The sequence below is a fragment of the Peromyscus californicus genome, unplaced genomic scaffold (genome assembly GCF_007827085.1).
Source record: "Peromyscus californicus insignis strain IS unplaced genomic scaffold, ASM782708v3 Scaffold_8__1_contigs__length_139910024, whole genome shotgun sequence".
Classification (NCBI taxonomy): Eukaryota; Metazoa; Chordata; class Mammalia; order Rodentia; family Cricetidae; genus Peromyscus; species Peromyscus californicus.
This window is the reverse complement of record NW_026294606.1, coordinates 130,438,664-130,453,094: the sequence shown is the minus strand read 5'-3', so window position 1 is coordinate 130,453,094 and position 14,431 is coordinate 130,438,664. Positions and strand designations below refer to the sequence as shown.

At 41.2% G+C, this 14,431-nt stretch overlaps 1 protein-coding gene across 10 annotated transcripts in view; it reads left to right on the top strand.

Annotated features, from left to right (window-relative positions):
• Nucleotides 1-14,431, top strand: part of Inpp4b (inositol polyphosphate-4-phosphatase type II B) — a 789,997-nt gene that overhangs the window by 473,894 nt on the left and 301,672 nt on the right. For 9 of the 10 annotated variants that reach the window (XM_052726853.1, XM_052726856.1, XM_052726854.1 and 6 more), the window contains 2 exons: nucleotides 3,394-3,444; nucleotides 13,663-13,742. In XM_052726853.1, the coding sequence (XP_052582813.1) occupies nucleotides 3,394-3,444; nucleotides 13,663-13,742 (131 nt within the window). The remainder of the gene's footprint in view (nucleotides 1-3,393; nucleotides 3,445-13,662; nucleotides 13,743-14,431) is intronic. The other variant, XM_052726857.1, reaches the window with a different exon arrangement.

The following is a 14,431-nucleotide window of genomic DNA, read 5'->3' as shown; positions in this document are numbered from 1 at the left end:
AATAGAGCAAACCAGTCCGTGATACCTTTAATTTTTTATGCATATGACTTGAGATAAAGAATCTTCTTTCTTCTATAGCTTATTCATATTTATGAGGAATCATAAAAATCACATGAATATCAGAGTTTAATGGGCCGTGTTGGAATTGTTAATATTATTCTAACTTTGTCTCTCTGTATGCACATAATATCCCTAAATCAACTATTTTATCAGTCCTGTATTAGAGATTTGTCCTGACTGTGGGCCAGGCAGGAAAACTCTAGCTACAAATGGCGCCCAACGTGTTGGCAAGAGTTTCCACCTAAAACCTGAGAAAAAAGATTCTAAAATGGAGCTAAAAACAGTTCCTAGTTGTCTCTTTCAAGTTAGAGGCAGCCTGCAGGTTTGAGCTACTGGCGGGTTCCTAGCGTGCGTGCATGCTTGACCTGCAGTATGGTGGGAATGAGGCCTCTGCAAGTGGCACATTAAGCTGTGTGGTGGATTTAGCCTTTGCTAGTACAAAACAACAAAAAAAGAGGTTTCTGGGCTACATGCTGCTTTGATAGAAGCATAGACCCACTATTTCTGAGAGTTGATGGCTCCCAGAGCTGGCGGAAAACGTATCACTGCCATGTTGGGAAGCTGAAGTGGGCGGAGCCAGCAGCGCCAGCACCGTTTCAGGCTTAGAAGGCTACAGTTTAAAGCAATAGGCTCAAGCTAATATAAAAAAATAAGCCACGTAAAGATGGCTACCACACAGAGAATCTGGATTATGTTCTCTTTGATATTCGTAACTGAAGAAAAACATTTGATTACAAAGGCTGTTGAGTTATGCCAAAATGTATATTTTAAAGGTACTTTGACTTCAAAATTTGGATGTAAGGATATGTTGCTTTGGAAAGGAGGCTCTGCTTTTGTTTCCACAGAAAGCCAGAGGCTATGGATTTGTTCCAGATTAAGACACATCAGGTTTGACCAGCCAAGACCACCTGAAGGTCTCTGATGACACCATGGCCCAGATGATCCAACATCCAGAACCGTTTCAAGGCAACTGGCTCAGATGATACACCCTCATGGACTACTCCATAACCCTAAAATATTCTTTGTGTCCCCATAAGATACAGCACCCCCCTCCAGCAGGAAGTAGTAAGAGAAGCTACGCCCAAATTCCCAAATATACCAAGCTGACTTTGGAGATGTGTAAAGGTTAAAACCTTCCTTTTTAAGAAAAGAAAAGGGGAAGTGCTGTGGGATGGTCTGTATGTCAAGTGTGTTGCTGATTGGTCAATGAATAAATCACTGATTGGTCAGTGGCCAGGCAGGAAGTATAGGCGGGGACTAACAGAGAGGAGAATTGAGAGAACAGGAAGCTGGGTGAGGGAGACACTGCCAGCCGCCATCAGGACAAGGAAGATGTAAAGTACCGGTAAGCCACAAGCCACGTGGCAAGGTATAGATTAATAGAAATGGATTAATTTAAGCTGTAAAAACAGTTAGCAAGAAGCCTGCCATGGCCATACAGTTTGTAACCAATATAAGTCTCTGTGTTTACTTGGTCGAGTCTGAGCTGCTGTGGGACTGGCGGGTGAGAGAGTTTGTCCTGACTGTGGGCCAGGCAGGAAAACTCTAGCTACAGTCCTGTGCATGTTGAGCCTCACCATCTTCTGTCACTTTTCATTGTATTTCTCCATACAAGTATTTCCCTTTTGAAAATGATGTTGGTAGTCAATAGTTTGAAAAAGACTGCAAATAGCATGTGTGTATATGTGCATGGGTTGCATATATATGTACATACCTATGATATGTAGTCTTCATAGTCTGCTAACTTTGAAGAAAGGAACAAGGAACAAGGCTGTACTTATGGACAATTACTTATGGTGTGTGTGTGTGTGTGTGTGTGTGTGTGTGTGTGTGTGTGTGCGTGCGCGCGCGCACGTGCACGCTCTCCATGATCCGTAACAGCTCAATATTTATATATTTTCCTCGTCGTTCCGAGGATAGCTGACGCTTCTCAGATAATGAGACTTAATAGCGAACTTGGCCAAAGAACATTCGAGCAGCTACCAAGCTACCAAACACTCAGCAAGGCAGCCTTCTCTCATGCATTCTGAGCTGAGCACCTGCCGTACATTGTGTTGTTCACACTCTAGGCATTCTTCCTGGTATTGCTTTTGCTCACTGGTAAACACCTTGGCAGTATAATGACTGAGAAATTGTGCAAGTGATTGAACTGGATCTGTCATAAGAAATGAAGAGCCTTAAGGCATGTTCTGCCGTAGCACATGAATTTATTCTGACATGGAGACTGTGTTAGAGAGCCACAGGCCATAAAAGCTGGATGAAGCCTTTGACATACCAGGGATATTGTAGCCACCCCTTCTTCTTGGGACCATTGGCCTGTTAATACACAGGGGTATCAGAACCTCAGGGACTCACAGGCTGTGCTTCTAAAGGGTTTTGTTAGAATGACCTCAAGAAACATTTTCCATGGCCTACTTCTTGTCTGTTCATCCATTCCCATGCCTGATGACTCTTGCTCTCCAGTTAAACAGGTCACAGTTTCGTATTGCCCTGCATCCATTCAACTGGATCATCCCATTTTATTTCAAAGGCTGTCATGCCTGCCTTCTTTGTTCTTGCTTCCTTTTCTCTTATGGGAGAAAGGTAATCTCTCTCTCCCACTTGAAACTTTTTATTGTTCTTAGGAGAACTAGGCTCAGCAGCTACATACCAGACTCAGAAAATCCAGGAGCAAGGATGAACACAAATAGTTTGAAAATATCCCCACAGCTCTAGTTAAAAACAAGGGTAGATAACCACCCCTCAGTAAAATGTGCATGTCTAATTACCGAAGTGTTCATGTTCACTGGGAATATTCATGTGGCATGCTTCTCCTGGTGATTGGTGTTTGATCCTTTTACCACTGTGTGAGACTTAGTTTTTGAATTAATTCAGAAGTGAACGCCCTATTCTATGGCCCAGTGTTTTCACAGGGAAGGAATCTCCTAGAAGGAGCTTGGGCATTGGCTCTCTCTTTCAGAGAACAGTTGTCCAGCATGCATGGAATTACTTTCTCTCTCTCATTCTATCATTCCTTTGGGACAGTGAATGAAAGTTGGTTTTGGAGGAGATAAAAGGTGATTCACTTAAGTCCTGGATGTCTGCTTCTAACAAGGACGAGATGGGTGAGGGTCAAGGAGCTATGTCTTCTCCAAAAGCCAGGAAGCTTTAGGACTGTAAAAAGACAGCTTTATTGCCCTGCAGTGGACATTGAGGGCAGGTGTTTTCATTGATGATTAACTCACAAGTTTGAATTGACATTAGAAGAAGAGAACAGAGGCCCAGGACTGTGTGAAACTTCTGCCCAAGTTTCTATTCAGAAGTCACATAGGAAATGTTTGTTTTTCTCCATAGATTCGAACCAGTGTCCTTCCGGAGCGCAAGGATCCCCCGCCAGAAGTTGGGGTAGGTGCTTCTTATAACTCCAAAGGTACACATATCATTTGTAAATTAATGCTTTGGATTTTCTCTGACTTCCTGTCTGCCTAAGAGCTGCCAAAAGCAATTAAGTTACCAGGGTGTGACTATTTGAGGAGTCAACCGTGTTTTGTTGCTGAGTTGAGCAGAATTCACCTCTTGTCTCTTGAAAATAATCCATTCTCAAAGGAGTTTTTTATGTAGTTTAGATGGGGAGAGGTGAGCCTAGACACTGTCCTGCAGAATTGCAACTGTCAGCCAGCACTCCTGGACTCGTGGGGGGCTAGGGAAATTGCCGGTGTGAGCTGCAGCATCACAGCAGAGTGGCAGAGAGCTATTTAGGACAGGATGCGTCTTCCTGCTTCCTAGGATGGGAATCAAGCAGCAGGCTACCATGTCTGTTTAGTGCAGCATCGAGCACCCACTGAAGGTTGCGTAACACAGCTGGAGAACTGCCTCTGTAACCTGTGCAAGATACCAGTGTTTTCTGCTCAGACAAGGCCAGAGTTGGCCATGGTAGAATCTGAACAAACAGCCCCACAGCAGAATCCCCAAGGCCTCTACACTCAGGAGTAAAGTAGGTGACTGAGAGCTCATTTAGAGATCTTTCAGGAACCTGCCAGCCTTCTTCCACTGCACGAGGCGCGAGGGACGAGGTGCTATTTAATTCTTCTCATTGAAAGTGGCCGCTTGCCCTTGTACCAAGGGGATCTTTCAAAAGCACACGCAAGTGCAACTTGAAGTGCAAGTTGGCTGAGCAGAATGACAGTTCACAGAGCATCTGCTGGTACAGAGGAGAAGGGAGGCAGGCTGGGGCATTCTTTTCCCTTATTCCCCACCAGAGCATCGGGCTTCTTCTCAGAGCAGGGAGGAAAGTCTTCCAGAGACTAAGGCATCTCCACTGTTGGTTTTCTGCCTGTACGTGCTCCTATGATGGCTCTTCCAGCACTGGTGTTGGTGGGTCCACAGACCACACAGGCTCTTTGTACTCTAGTTCGCAAAGGGCCCAGCAAGTTCTTCCCAGCCGAGGAAGATCCACAGCCGAGGCCTTTGCTGACCCTGGTGCTACTCTGCACTTGTTCTGTCTTGCCTCTGATCCACAGTCACCATCCGGCCACCAACCATAGCCTCCTGAAAAACCAGGCTGCAGGGCATGCCCTCATCACACCTAGACTGCCTTTGTAAAACCCCAGAACTCTAGAAAATTTTAACCCGTGATATAACCAATACAGTGTTTTATTAAAGAATTCTGCTTATTTATTGAGGTTCAAGTAATGAGTTGGTTTAATTTTCTACTCTAACTCCCTGTCCCCCAAGTTGCTCATTTTCAATTTCCCACTTGTTTTTGACTTAATAATATCTTGGCTTAAATGTGTGAACTTTTAATTTTTTTATCAATTTATTGGCAATCCATTTTATTTATTTAAAATTTGAGTCTCTGATTTTATTTTATTGTATTTTTGCCCCATCTTCCCACCCTTTTCCATGACAATCACATCTCTGTAACTCCAGCCATTACAAAGAGTTTCACATGTCTGTGCCCTTTTTATTGCTCAGGCTGTGACATAGAGGGGTAGGGACAGAGACTGCTCTGCGTTTGCAGGGTGAGGGTGTAGCCTTTTTTGTGGTTCTGACACCTGTCAGAGTCCTCAGTATGGCCAATACAGAAAGTCTAGCTGCCCTGTGGATTTGATCCAAGGGACCCTGTGTGTTTTTTCCTACTGTTTACTTCCCTACCATGGAGGATGTGGCTCAGGGTCACTCTTTCACTGTCCAGCCCCATTCCTACCCTGCAGTCTTTCTGCCAAGATTCCTTCTAAGCACACGGATGCCAGTGAGCCACGTTCTGTGTTACAAGCTTGACCCATGTGAAGCCCTGTAAATCTACTGGGTCGCACCTAAGCCCCACAGACATCTTCACTGGTGTGTCCTCTCTCGGGTTCAGGCACCTCTCTACTGTGCCTTTGTATGGGACCCAATGACGTTCAGCATTAGATTACCCACGATTCCCAAAGAAGACCATCCTACATCCTTAAAGAAGGAAGATGGTTTTGATGCCTCCAATCTTTTGTTTAGGACAAAACTCTACTGGCCTTGGGCATAGAAATGTTTTCTTAGAGAACAATTAGGAGAGAGACCCAGCACCTGGCAGTACACCTGAAGCTCCAGTCTTCTTTCCCATCACCCTACATTTTTGTTAATGGGAGGTCTTGAGGGCGGATGATTGGCCAGCTCTGTGAAACTTACCTCCTCTCAGCACTTTGTTCCCAGCACTGTGGGTCCCGCTCCTAATGCAGGCTCCCTGAACCTGAGATGGGGTGCCTTTGATACTGTGGCCCTTCTTTGACAAAACTCAGCTACAATTCCTGGTCCCAAATAGAAGTCTTAGTTGAGATTCTGTGACATGACTGTTGAACCAGTCAGCCATTCAGAGTACAGAAAATGGCAAACTGACTTAAAAGGAATCGGTTAGTGGTTTTTCTGTTTGTTTGTTTAATCTTGAGAAATGTTCCAAGTATCATAAGCACACAAAAGGAATTTGAACACCAGACTGTCCATTTTCTGCTTCTTTTCATATGGTATTGTGCATTCTGACCACAACGTCAGATAATATATTCCTCATCTTCCTATTTGGAAGAGTAAGATATTAAATTCAGGTTGCCATGCTCCTTCAGGTTTAAAAAACATAAACTGTCTGGGAATTCCTGCTTGGTATTCTACCCTTTACATGTCATTGAGAAAAACTGAGTCCTTCCAGAAGCATCTAGAAATAGTTCCTGCTTAAACAACAGCAACAAATAAAACTATACTAGTAATGAAAATTTGGGTATTAGATTTCTGTAATATTTGCACATTTCTAGGCACTGTACTTGTGGCAAAAAAAGACTTCTTGACTTGGTTCACTCTAGTCTACATAGACTCTTGATAAAATAATCAAAGAGCATTCCTTTTGGTCTACTAACTACTTTCCATTGTTTTTAGAGCTGTAAAAGGACAAATCACAGACAAAACAGAGGAGTCTAGAAATGATCATAATAACATGAGAAAACTGAGCATGCTTTATGACATCAGCAGTCCAATCAATTGTTAAACAGGATCATTAAATCAATCTCACACACAGAAAGAATTACCTTAAATAAGGATGAGTCAACATAGCTTGAATTTCTGACAGACTAAGTCATGTTATTCTCCATAGTGAAGATTTAACACATGTTGAGTACCTGTGAAGGACCACTGTTTAATACATATCCCATCAATTTTCAGAATATTTCCTTGAATGCTACTAACGGGTTTGAGAGTTGATGCTATTGGTCAAGAATGCAGTGCTGATAGCGACTCTGTCCTTATGATGTACTAAGAACACTCATCCAAACATAAGCTGATTCCTACAATTGTGTTCCGTTTATTTCTGAGCATACTTCAGCAACATTTACTGGATGTATCCAAACCTTTCCCAGGATTTAGTCAAATAGATACCAATTTGTGCCCTTAGACTTTCTGAACCGTATTTATAACAAATACATAATTCTTTCGTAGATGACCCATCATAAAATACTCTTTAGTTTGGGGGTTATTCATAAACTCCTAATAGTTAGCCTCCATTTTTTCTTTATGATACTGTTATCAATATTAACAGTTCTTCTTGTAGAGTGAGACACCGTGCAACCAAATTCATTATGGTTGACAGTAAAGAAAAATTCCCAGACTATAAAATTTTTTATTCAATGATTATGTATATGTACATATTATGTATATATTATATAATTATAAATACACATACATATGGCTTTATAAGAAAGGTCAGCTCATTTAATCCGCAATGTAGCAGTGTTCAGTCAAAATTAAATGAGTAACATATAAGAGTTGCCACATGTAATTTTTAAATTTTTTTTATTTTTTATGTCATTTAAAAATGTTCAGTAGCTAGGTTTTTAAATAGTTTAAAGAAACAGACTAAATTAATTTATTTTTATGTAACTCAGTATATGCAAAATAATATATTTTTAAAAGATGCTCAATATAATACAAAGTTATAGTTCATGTTTCTATTTTCTATGCTGAGTTTTCTAAACCCAGTGGATATTTTAAGTTTTATTGATCCCTCTACATGGAGTAGTCACATTTTAAGCTATTAAACTAGTAACTAATCCATTTGTGTAACACAGCTCTGTACAGTACTTGAAATATTTTGAGGAGAACCATGTAAATAGTAGTATAAAGGACAATCGTCCAAGTTAAGGCTGTGAGAAGCCTTCATGATGGAGGTTTGCCGTACATGTAAGTAGTAGTATAAAGGACAATCGTCCAAGTTAAGGCTGTGAGAAGCCTTCATGATGGAGGTTTGCCGTACATGGAAATAGTAGTATAAAGGACAATTGTCCAAGTTAAGGCTGTGAGAAGCCTTCATGATGGAGGTTTGCCGTCTTGTAGCACTGTGGGTGGTTCTGTATCTCAGCCAGCATCCTTAATACTGACCAAGGAAGCTGCTGTGGACATAGAGCATGAGGTCTCAAGTCTTGTGAGCTGTTGGTCTATCTACAACATGCTCCGTGTCCCTACAGAGTGCAGCAGGATAAACTTTTGGCCCCACATTCCTTATGTGGAGATTCCAGGAAGAGCCATTGATGACCTCTTTTTCACCTGGCTATTCTCTCCAGCCAGTGAGTGACTGAAATGGTGTGCTGAAATGATCGTCTTCCCCAGGATGATACTTGGGAGTGCTCTATTGTCAGGAGCAGGCAAGGGCGGTCAGAGCTATGAACTGTTCAAACAAAGAGTCTATCAGGATAGGGAATTGCCCTGGAATCTAGGCACAGTGTACTGTGGATGCAAAGATGCTGGGTAGAGAGCAAGAGACTAGGGTACTAACCTGGTCTAACATGGCTTCCTGAACCTGAATTACTGTGGCTGTGTGCAAGACGGATTATTCTTATGGACCCCAGCAATTCCCTCTGCTTATAGACAGTGCTTGTAAATATTTCACATGTGCTAACACAAATGTGAGCAAATTGTCATGCATAATATTTCTCACCAGTAGTAACTGCATAGGACATCATAGCCTTGTATCTTCTATTTTTATCATATTTAGATTCCTTCTCATTAGATTTCACCTGAATCCAATTTTTACTTTTGCATATATATTTTTCTTTCTGTATTACAGATGCTTTCAACTAAATAATAAATAAGCCTTCTCCTCCTCACCTTCTCTCTCTCCCCCTCCATCTTCCCCTTGTCTTTCTCTTGCTTCTTTACTCTCTCCCCTTCCTCCTCTCCTTCTCCCCCAGTCCTCCCACTCTTCATCCCCCTTCTTCCTCTTCACCATCTTCTTCCTCCCCTCCTTCTTCAAATACTCTATCTTTTCCATTGGGTGGTCAGGAGACACCTCTAAGGCAGCAGACCCGTGGGTCAGTGTCCATGATGCATGGTCCGCTCTCCTCACATAGCTGCTAGTGTTCTGTCTGGATTACTTTATGCTTGAAATAATGCTCTATATCGTTATTGTTTTACATGAACATTGTGTGCTGCTTGTCCCCTCTCTGTGACTATTCAGAGCTCAGAAAGAAAGAAAACTGATTTTTCCCTAATTTATTCTCTTTCAATGTGTCCAGTGAGTGTTCACATAGGTGGACAGTCTTTTTATATCTGGGGGCTGGGGGTCAGGCAGATCCTATGTTGGCTTATAATGAGGTAAAAGGAACACAGATAACGACAACAGAAACATACAGGAATGTAAATGTATAGGCAATTCTCCTGTTTGGTGTTACACTGTAAAACAATAATATCCTATTTTAAAAATGGAACCTTAGGGAACATTATGGAAGAGGGGCAGAAAGACTGTAAGAGCCAGAGGACCAGGAAGTCTGCTGTGTGACTGCCTGTCTTAGAAGTGTTCCAGAAGTAGACCTGAACAATGACACAGATCAGCAGGCTTGCTATAGTGAAAGGGGGAGATCTCACAGACCCCCACCCCTGGACAGACAGTTTATAGACAGCTGATGACTACTGAAAGAGGGAGAATTAGCCTTTTCCAGAGATGAGCACCCCGATTGGAGAATCCATTACAAAGTGGTCAGCCCTGAAACTATATGCATACAAACAATAAAAATAAACTCAGCACACACAATTATATTTACACATAAAACTGTATTTATGAATTTGCTTATATATTATATATAATACACAAATACATAATAATAAATGCATGAATATATATGGCAATTGCTACTTGATGGCTAAAGAGACTGCCATAATATCACGGCATGTTTTTATTCTAGAGTCACTCAGATCTACACAATTTCATACACAAGTTGAACAAAGTTACGGACCTTGTGAAATTTATTTGTTTACGTATATTCTTATTTGGTGTTACAGTGTTATAACAGAGCATATATATACATATACATATGTATATATATACACACATATATAAGGACAAATATAATTCTATATCACTATGGTTTTACATTAGCATTGTGTATTGTTTTTCCCCTCTCCATGGGTAGTTGTATGTTTATGTGCATGTGCATGTAGATACATACATACATACATACATACATACATACGGACAACGATAAGGAAAAATGAGCTATCAGTTTGAGAGTGGTACAGCATGGAAGGGCTTAGAGGGAAGGGATGTGGAGGGATCTGGGGGGAGTGACAAAATTATATTTTAATTAGAATGTGAGTAAATAAAGACAATTTAACAAAATTGGGCCTTCCGATAGTTCATTTCATCCAACATCAAGTCCCTAGATAAAATTAGGTACTGAATAAAATAAACTTTTCTAAGTAAGTGACTTCTCATCTCATTTGGCAGGCGTGCTCTCAGGCCTTTACCAGCACTGCTTTTTTAATGTGTCTTATTTTGGAAGACTCTGAAGTGTGGGATCAAGCCTGAGATCAAGCCTGGGCTGGCAGTTCGGACGGGAGTGCTTGCTTCACGTCATCGACCGTGGCACACTGTGTATGCTCACTGTAGAGCGTAATGCACGACACACGCCCCTCTGTTTCCAGTCCCGGGCTGTCTCTGAGACTGACCAGTTGCAGCTCTGCTGCTGGAAGGGCTCCTGGTGCAGAAGACAGGACAGTCCTTGTTGTGGTCACCAACCTTGCTTGCAGCTGTGCCTTATGATGTGGCCATAGCTCATACCTAAGATTAGCCATTCCACCTGTCTCTAGTGGCAGAATTCAAGTCTGGGGCAATTGCTGCTTTATGGCTTAAAGGCCACCATGGTATTATGTATGTGTTCTTTTATTCTACACTCCTCCAGACCTACACGATTTTCAAGGGTGCATCAAACAAGCTTAGAAAGTCAGGGAATTCATGAAATTCACAAGCTGTTGAGAATTTTATTGGAAGGTAAATAATGAATAAAATGGGATATAGGAATTTAAGTTAAAACTCCTAATTATCAATGAAAGAGAAGGTGAACCGGATATGTTTTTTTTAAGTTTATAGTGTGGTCTAGAGAGATGGCTCGGGGGTTAAGAGCACCTGCTCCTCTTTCAGAGGACCTGGCTTTGATTTCCAGCATCCACTTGGCAGCTCACAACTGTAACTCCGACTTCACAGGAATGCAGCTTTCCAGGGAGGCCCGAATGCACATTAATACACCCATCCCCAAACACACATACATATTATTTTTTAAAAAAGCAAAATATACATTTACAAAGATTTAAATTGCAAATTGCTGGAATGGTATTCTGCTATATTATCTGTACACTATGATTCTCATTCTCATTTTTGTGAGTTACAGTGATTTATAAATAAGTGCAAGATATGTCTTCCCCATGTATTAAAAGAACTTGGTTGACTTGGGTATGGTGGTACATGCCTGTAATTCCAGCTCTTAGGAGCTCAAGACAAAAGGATAATTGTATGTTCAAGGCTACCGTGTACTATGTTGTGATTTCTAGGTTATTGATCAAGATCTTATCTCAAAAATAAATGAGTGAGCCACTTACTTGAAAACTGGGCTCCATCAGTCTCTCATTCATTGCCAGTTAACATTTTGTTCCCACGTCTAGTATGTATTCAGCAAAGGACAACAGAAAATAATCATCCTTGTAGAACTTGAAATCTTAATTATTTCCAGGGGTTCAAGATAAGCCATTTTAGACATATCAGGTGGTGTTCAATACAAACTGAGAAGAAACAATGACTAGAAACCCACAGAGAGGAGGAGAGAGAGTACCTTCTGTCGGTGTCTGCTCCAGAGGCTCTCTGAGGAGGGAGTTTAAGTGCCTCGGTGGGCTTGGTGCATGCCCCACCCTCTGCCTGTTCACCAGTCATTCGGATTCTGTATTCTGTTGATAAGCCCCTGGGGTTGGTTTTCAGCTTCCATTTGGACTTATGCCATTGCTCCTTACATCCTCTGGTTTGACCCAGTATTTTTCCATCTAACACTATGAGCTCAGAATTTCCAGTCCTTGGTGACTGGGTGCATACCATAGCATTTTGATCTTCAAGTTTTCTGATCTGGGCTACTATTAATGGTGGTTGTATACAATTTCAAAACCATGTTGTGTTTTCAGATGTCTGTCGTTAAACCCTTTTGAGCCTGTTCTTCTAAGGTAGAGTTTTGAAAAGAGGTTCAAAAATTTTGACCTGGTGTAGCTGGAAGTTTTCCACATGGGACTCTCGAATCTCCATAAGGCCTAAAAGAGTTTAAAAAGGGATTCTAAACACACAGTAACAGAGCCAAAGCCAGCTTTCTACTTCATCTCATACCGGTCGAGATATAGAGACGCCAAGGGACACAGATGCCTTGGTGTGTGGACTTGAGCTACAGTGTGCCAGTTCACGGTCTATGGGCTTGAATGCAGCATGGTTGATTCCTGCCACTGTATACAGTGGCATCTCCAAGCCTTGCAGCATGGTGCATGGTGGATATAGCTTTTGCTGGTACAGACAAAAAAAAAAAAAGAAAAGAAAAAAAAAGGTTTTTTTTGGCTACAACCTGGAGCTGGCGAGACGGCTCAGCAGTTAACACTTGCTGCTCTTGCAAAGGACCTGGTTTTGGTTCCCAACACCCATGTGGCAGGTCACAATTGTTTGTAACTCTAATTCCAGTGAATCTGATTCCTCATCTTGCCTTCCTTGCTCACCCCAAAGCACAAAAACATACACAGGTAATATACATACATATTAATACAAAATTCTGACCAGATTTTTTTTCTTTCAGCAATAACTCAGTATACATATACATATACATATATATACACACACTGCCCTTTTTGATGTATGGAGTGATTTTCTATTTTCTTCTGAAAATATTCCACTGTCTCAGGCTCTTTACCCCAGTTTCTCATCAAGCATAGTCTGGCAGCAGAGCTGTGCCAGAGGAAGTTTGGAAGAAGTGCTGTTGGCCTCTTATGGGCATCACATGCTGCCCATCAGCAGTGACGTAGGTGACTCCATGGGCTTGACACTTCTATGTTCAGTCATTACCCTCGAGGAAGGTGAGAAGAAATTCTCTCTATGGTGTTTATGCCATAATGTTGTCACATTCAAACCAGAAGTAACCAGAACCATCAATAGACTGCAATCCTGAGACCAGGAAAGAACAATTTACAGTTTTATTCTTTACATTGAGTTGAAAAGAGTAGACAGCTAATGTTTACTGGTAAACATGACACCCAGTTGTGAGATGTTTAAAAACTAATTTGAGAAAATATAATAGAAGTATGATTTATTTGTGTGTTTGGGATGAAATTGTCCCAGGCTAGTAAAAACCAACAAAGGAAGCAAATGCTTCGAAATGCTTCTGTGATGGGGAGAAATATTGTCTTTCTATTTATAACTCACGCAGAGCCCCATGTAAAAATAGCTCCCAGAGGCAAATTTTCTCATTATCTTCAACAGAGTTGCTGTTGCCAGTGATTTGTGGCATTCTAGTAAGTGGATATCTTGGTGACTGTTGAAAGTTTAGCATCTTCTTTGACCCTGGTTTTCTTGGGGGGAGGAAACTATAGTTAGTGGGAAGTCCTGACTGCTGGCTTTTACTTCTTGTTATTTCCCATGCCGTCAATGTCTGTCTTTAACCAAGTTGATATTTCAGCATGGTATTTCTGTCAGTAAAATATTTGGGGGCTAATTGATTCAGTATTTTGTTCTTTTCAAAGCTAATTCTGTGTAATTGGTGTGAGAACAAAAACATAGAGAAACTCGCAGGAGTTGATGAAAACATTCTCCCTCATTTTCAGAGGAGCTTCCTGGGCTGGGCCAGTTTTAAAGTTGGAGAGCTGCTGAGGTCCAAGGAGCAGCTGCTGTCACTGAGCCTGAGGTGAGTCTCTTTGTTTGCAGAGTTAATAGCCAGGGTGTGGCTGGCTGCCACACTGAAGGAGCCCCGTTCTCATAGGCAACTGCTTCCAAACACAGTGCAGAACAGCAACTCATCAGGATCACTTCCAGAGGCGGAATTATTAGTCTGTGTTAGCAAAACAGTTGTGCCAGCAGTAAGGTGGTAACAGTCTTTGGAATAAAACAAGTACAAACTATGATCATGCTATGAAATAACTTTCTCTAATAAAAATGCCACTATATCGATGGGTAAGTTTTTATGCTTGGTGCAAAGTGGTAGCTTTATGATAGGAAAAGGGAGCTGACATTTTCCATGTTGTCACTACTGTATTAATTTTAAGACAATGAGACATTTAAGTGAATCAATGGGTCCTAGCTAATTCTGAGCCTAATTTATTTTGATATCAGATGAACAGCCTTACAAAGTGGCATATTTATACTAGGAAGGATACAGAATGAGGTTTTTTTTTTAAACTGGCAGTAAATTTGAAAATAGTTTATTATTTCTAGTGTATAACAAATTTTATGACATAATGTATGTAAAGAACACCACTCTGCAATTATGTCACATGAATGGATACAGAATTGTATATACAGTTGTTCATTAATCTCACAAAGCTCTTGTTCTGATGAGGTTATTTCCAGGGTCTAATGTCCTAAATTTGTTGTACT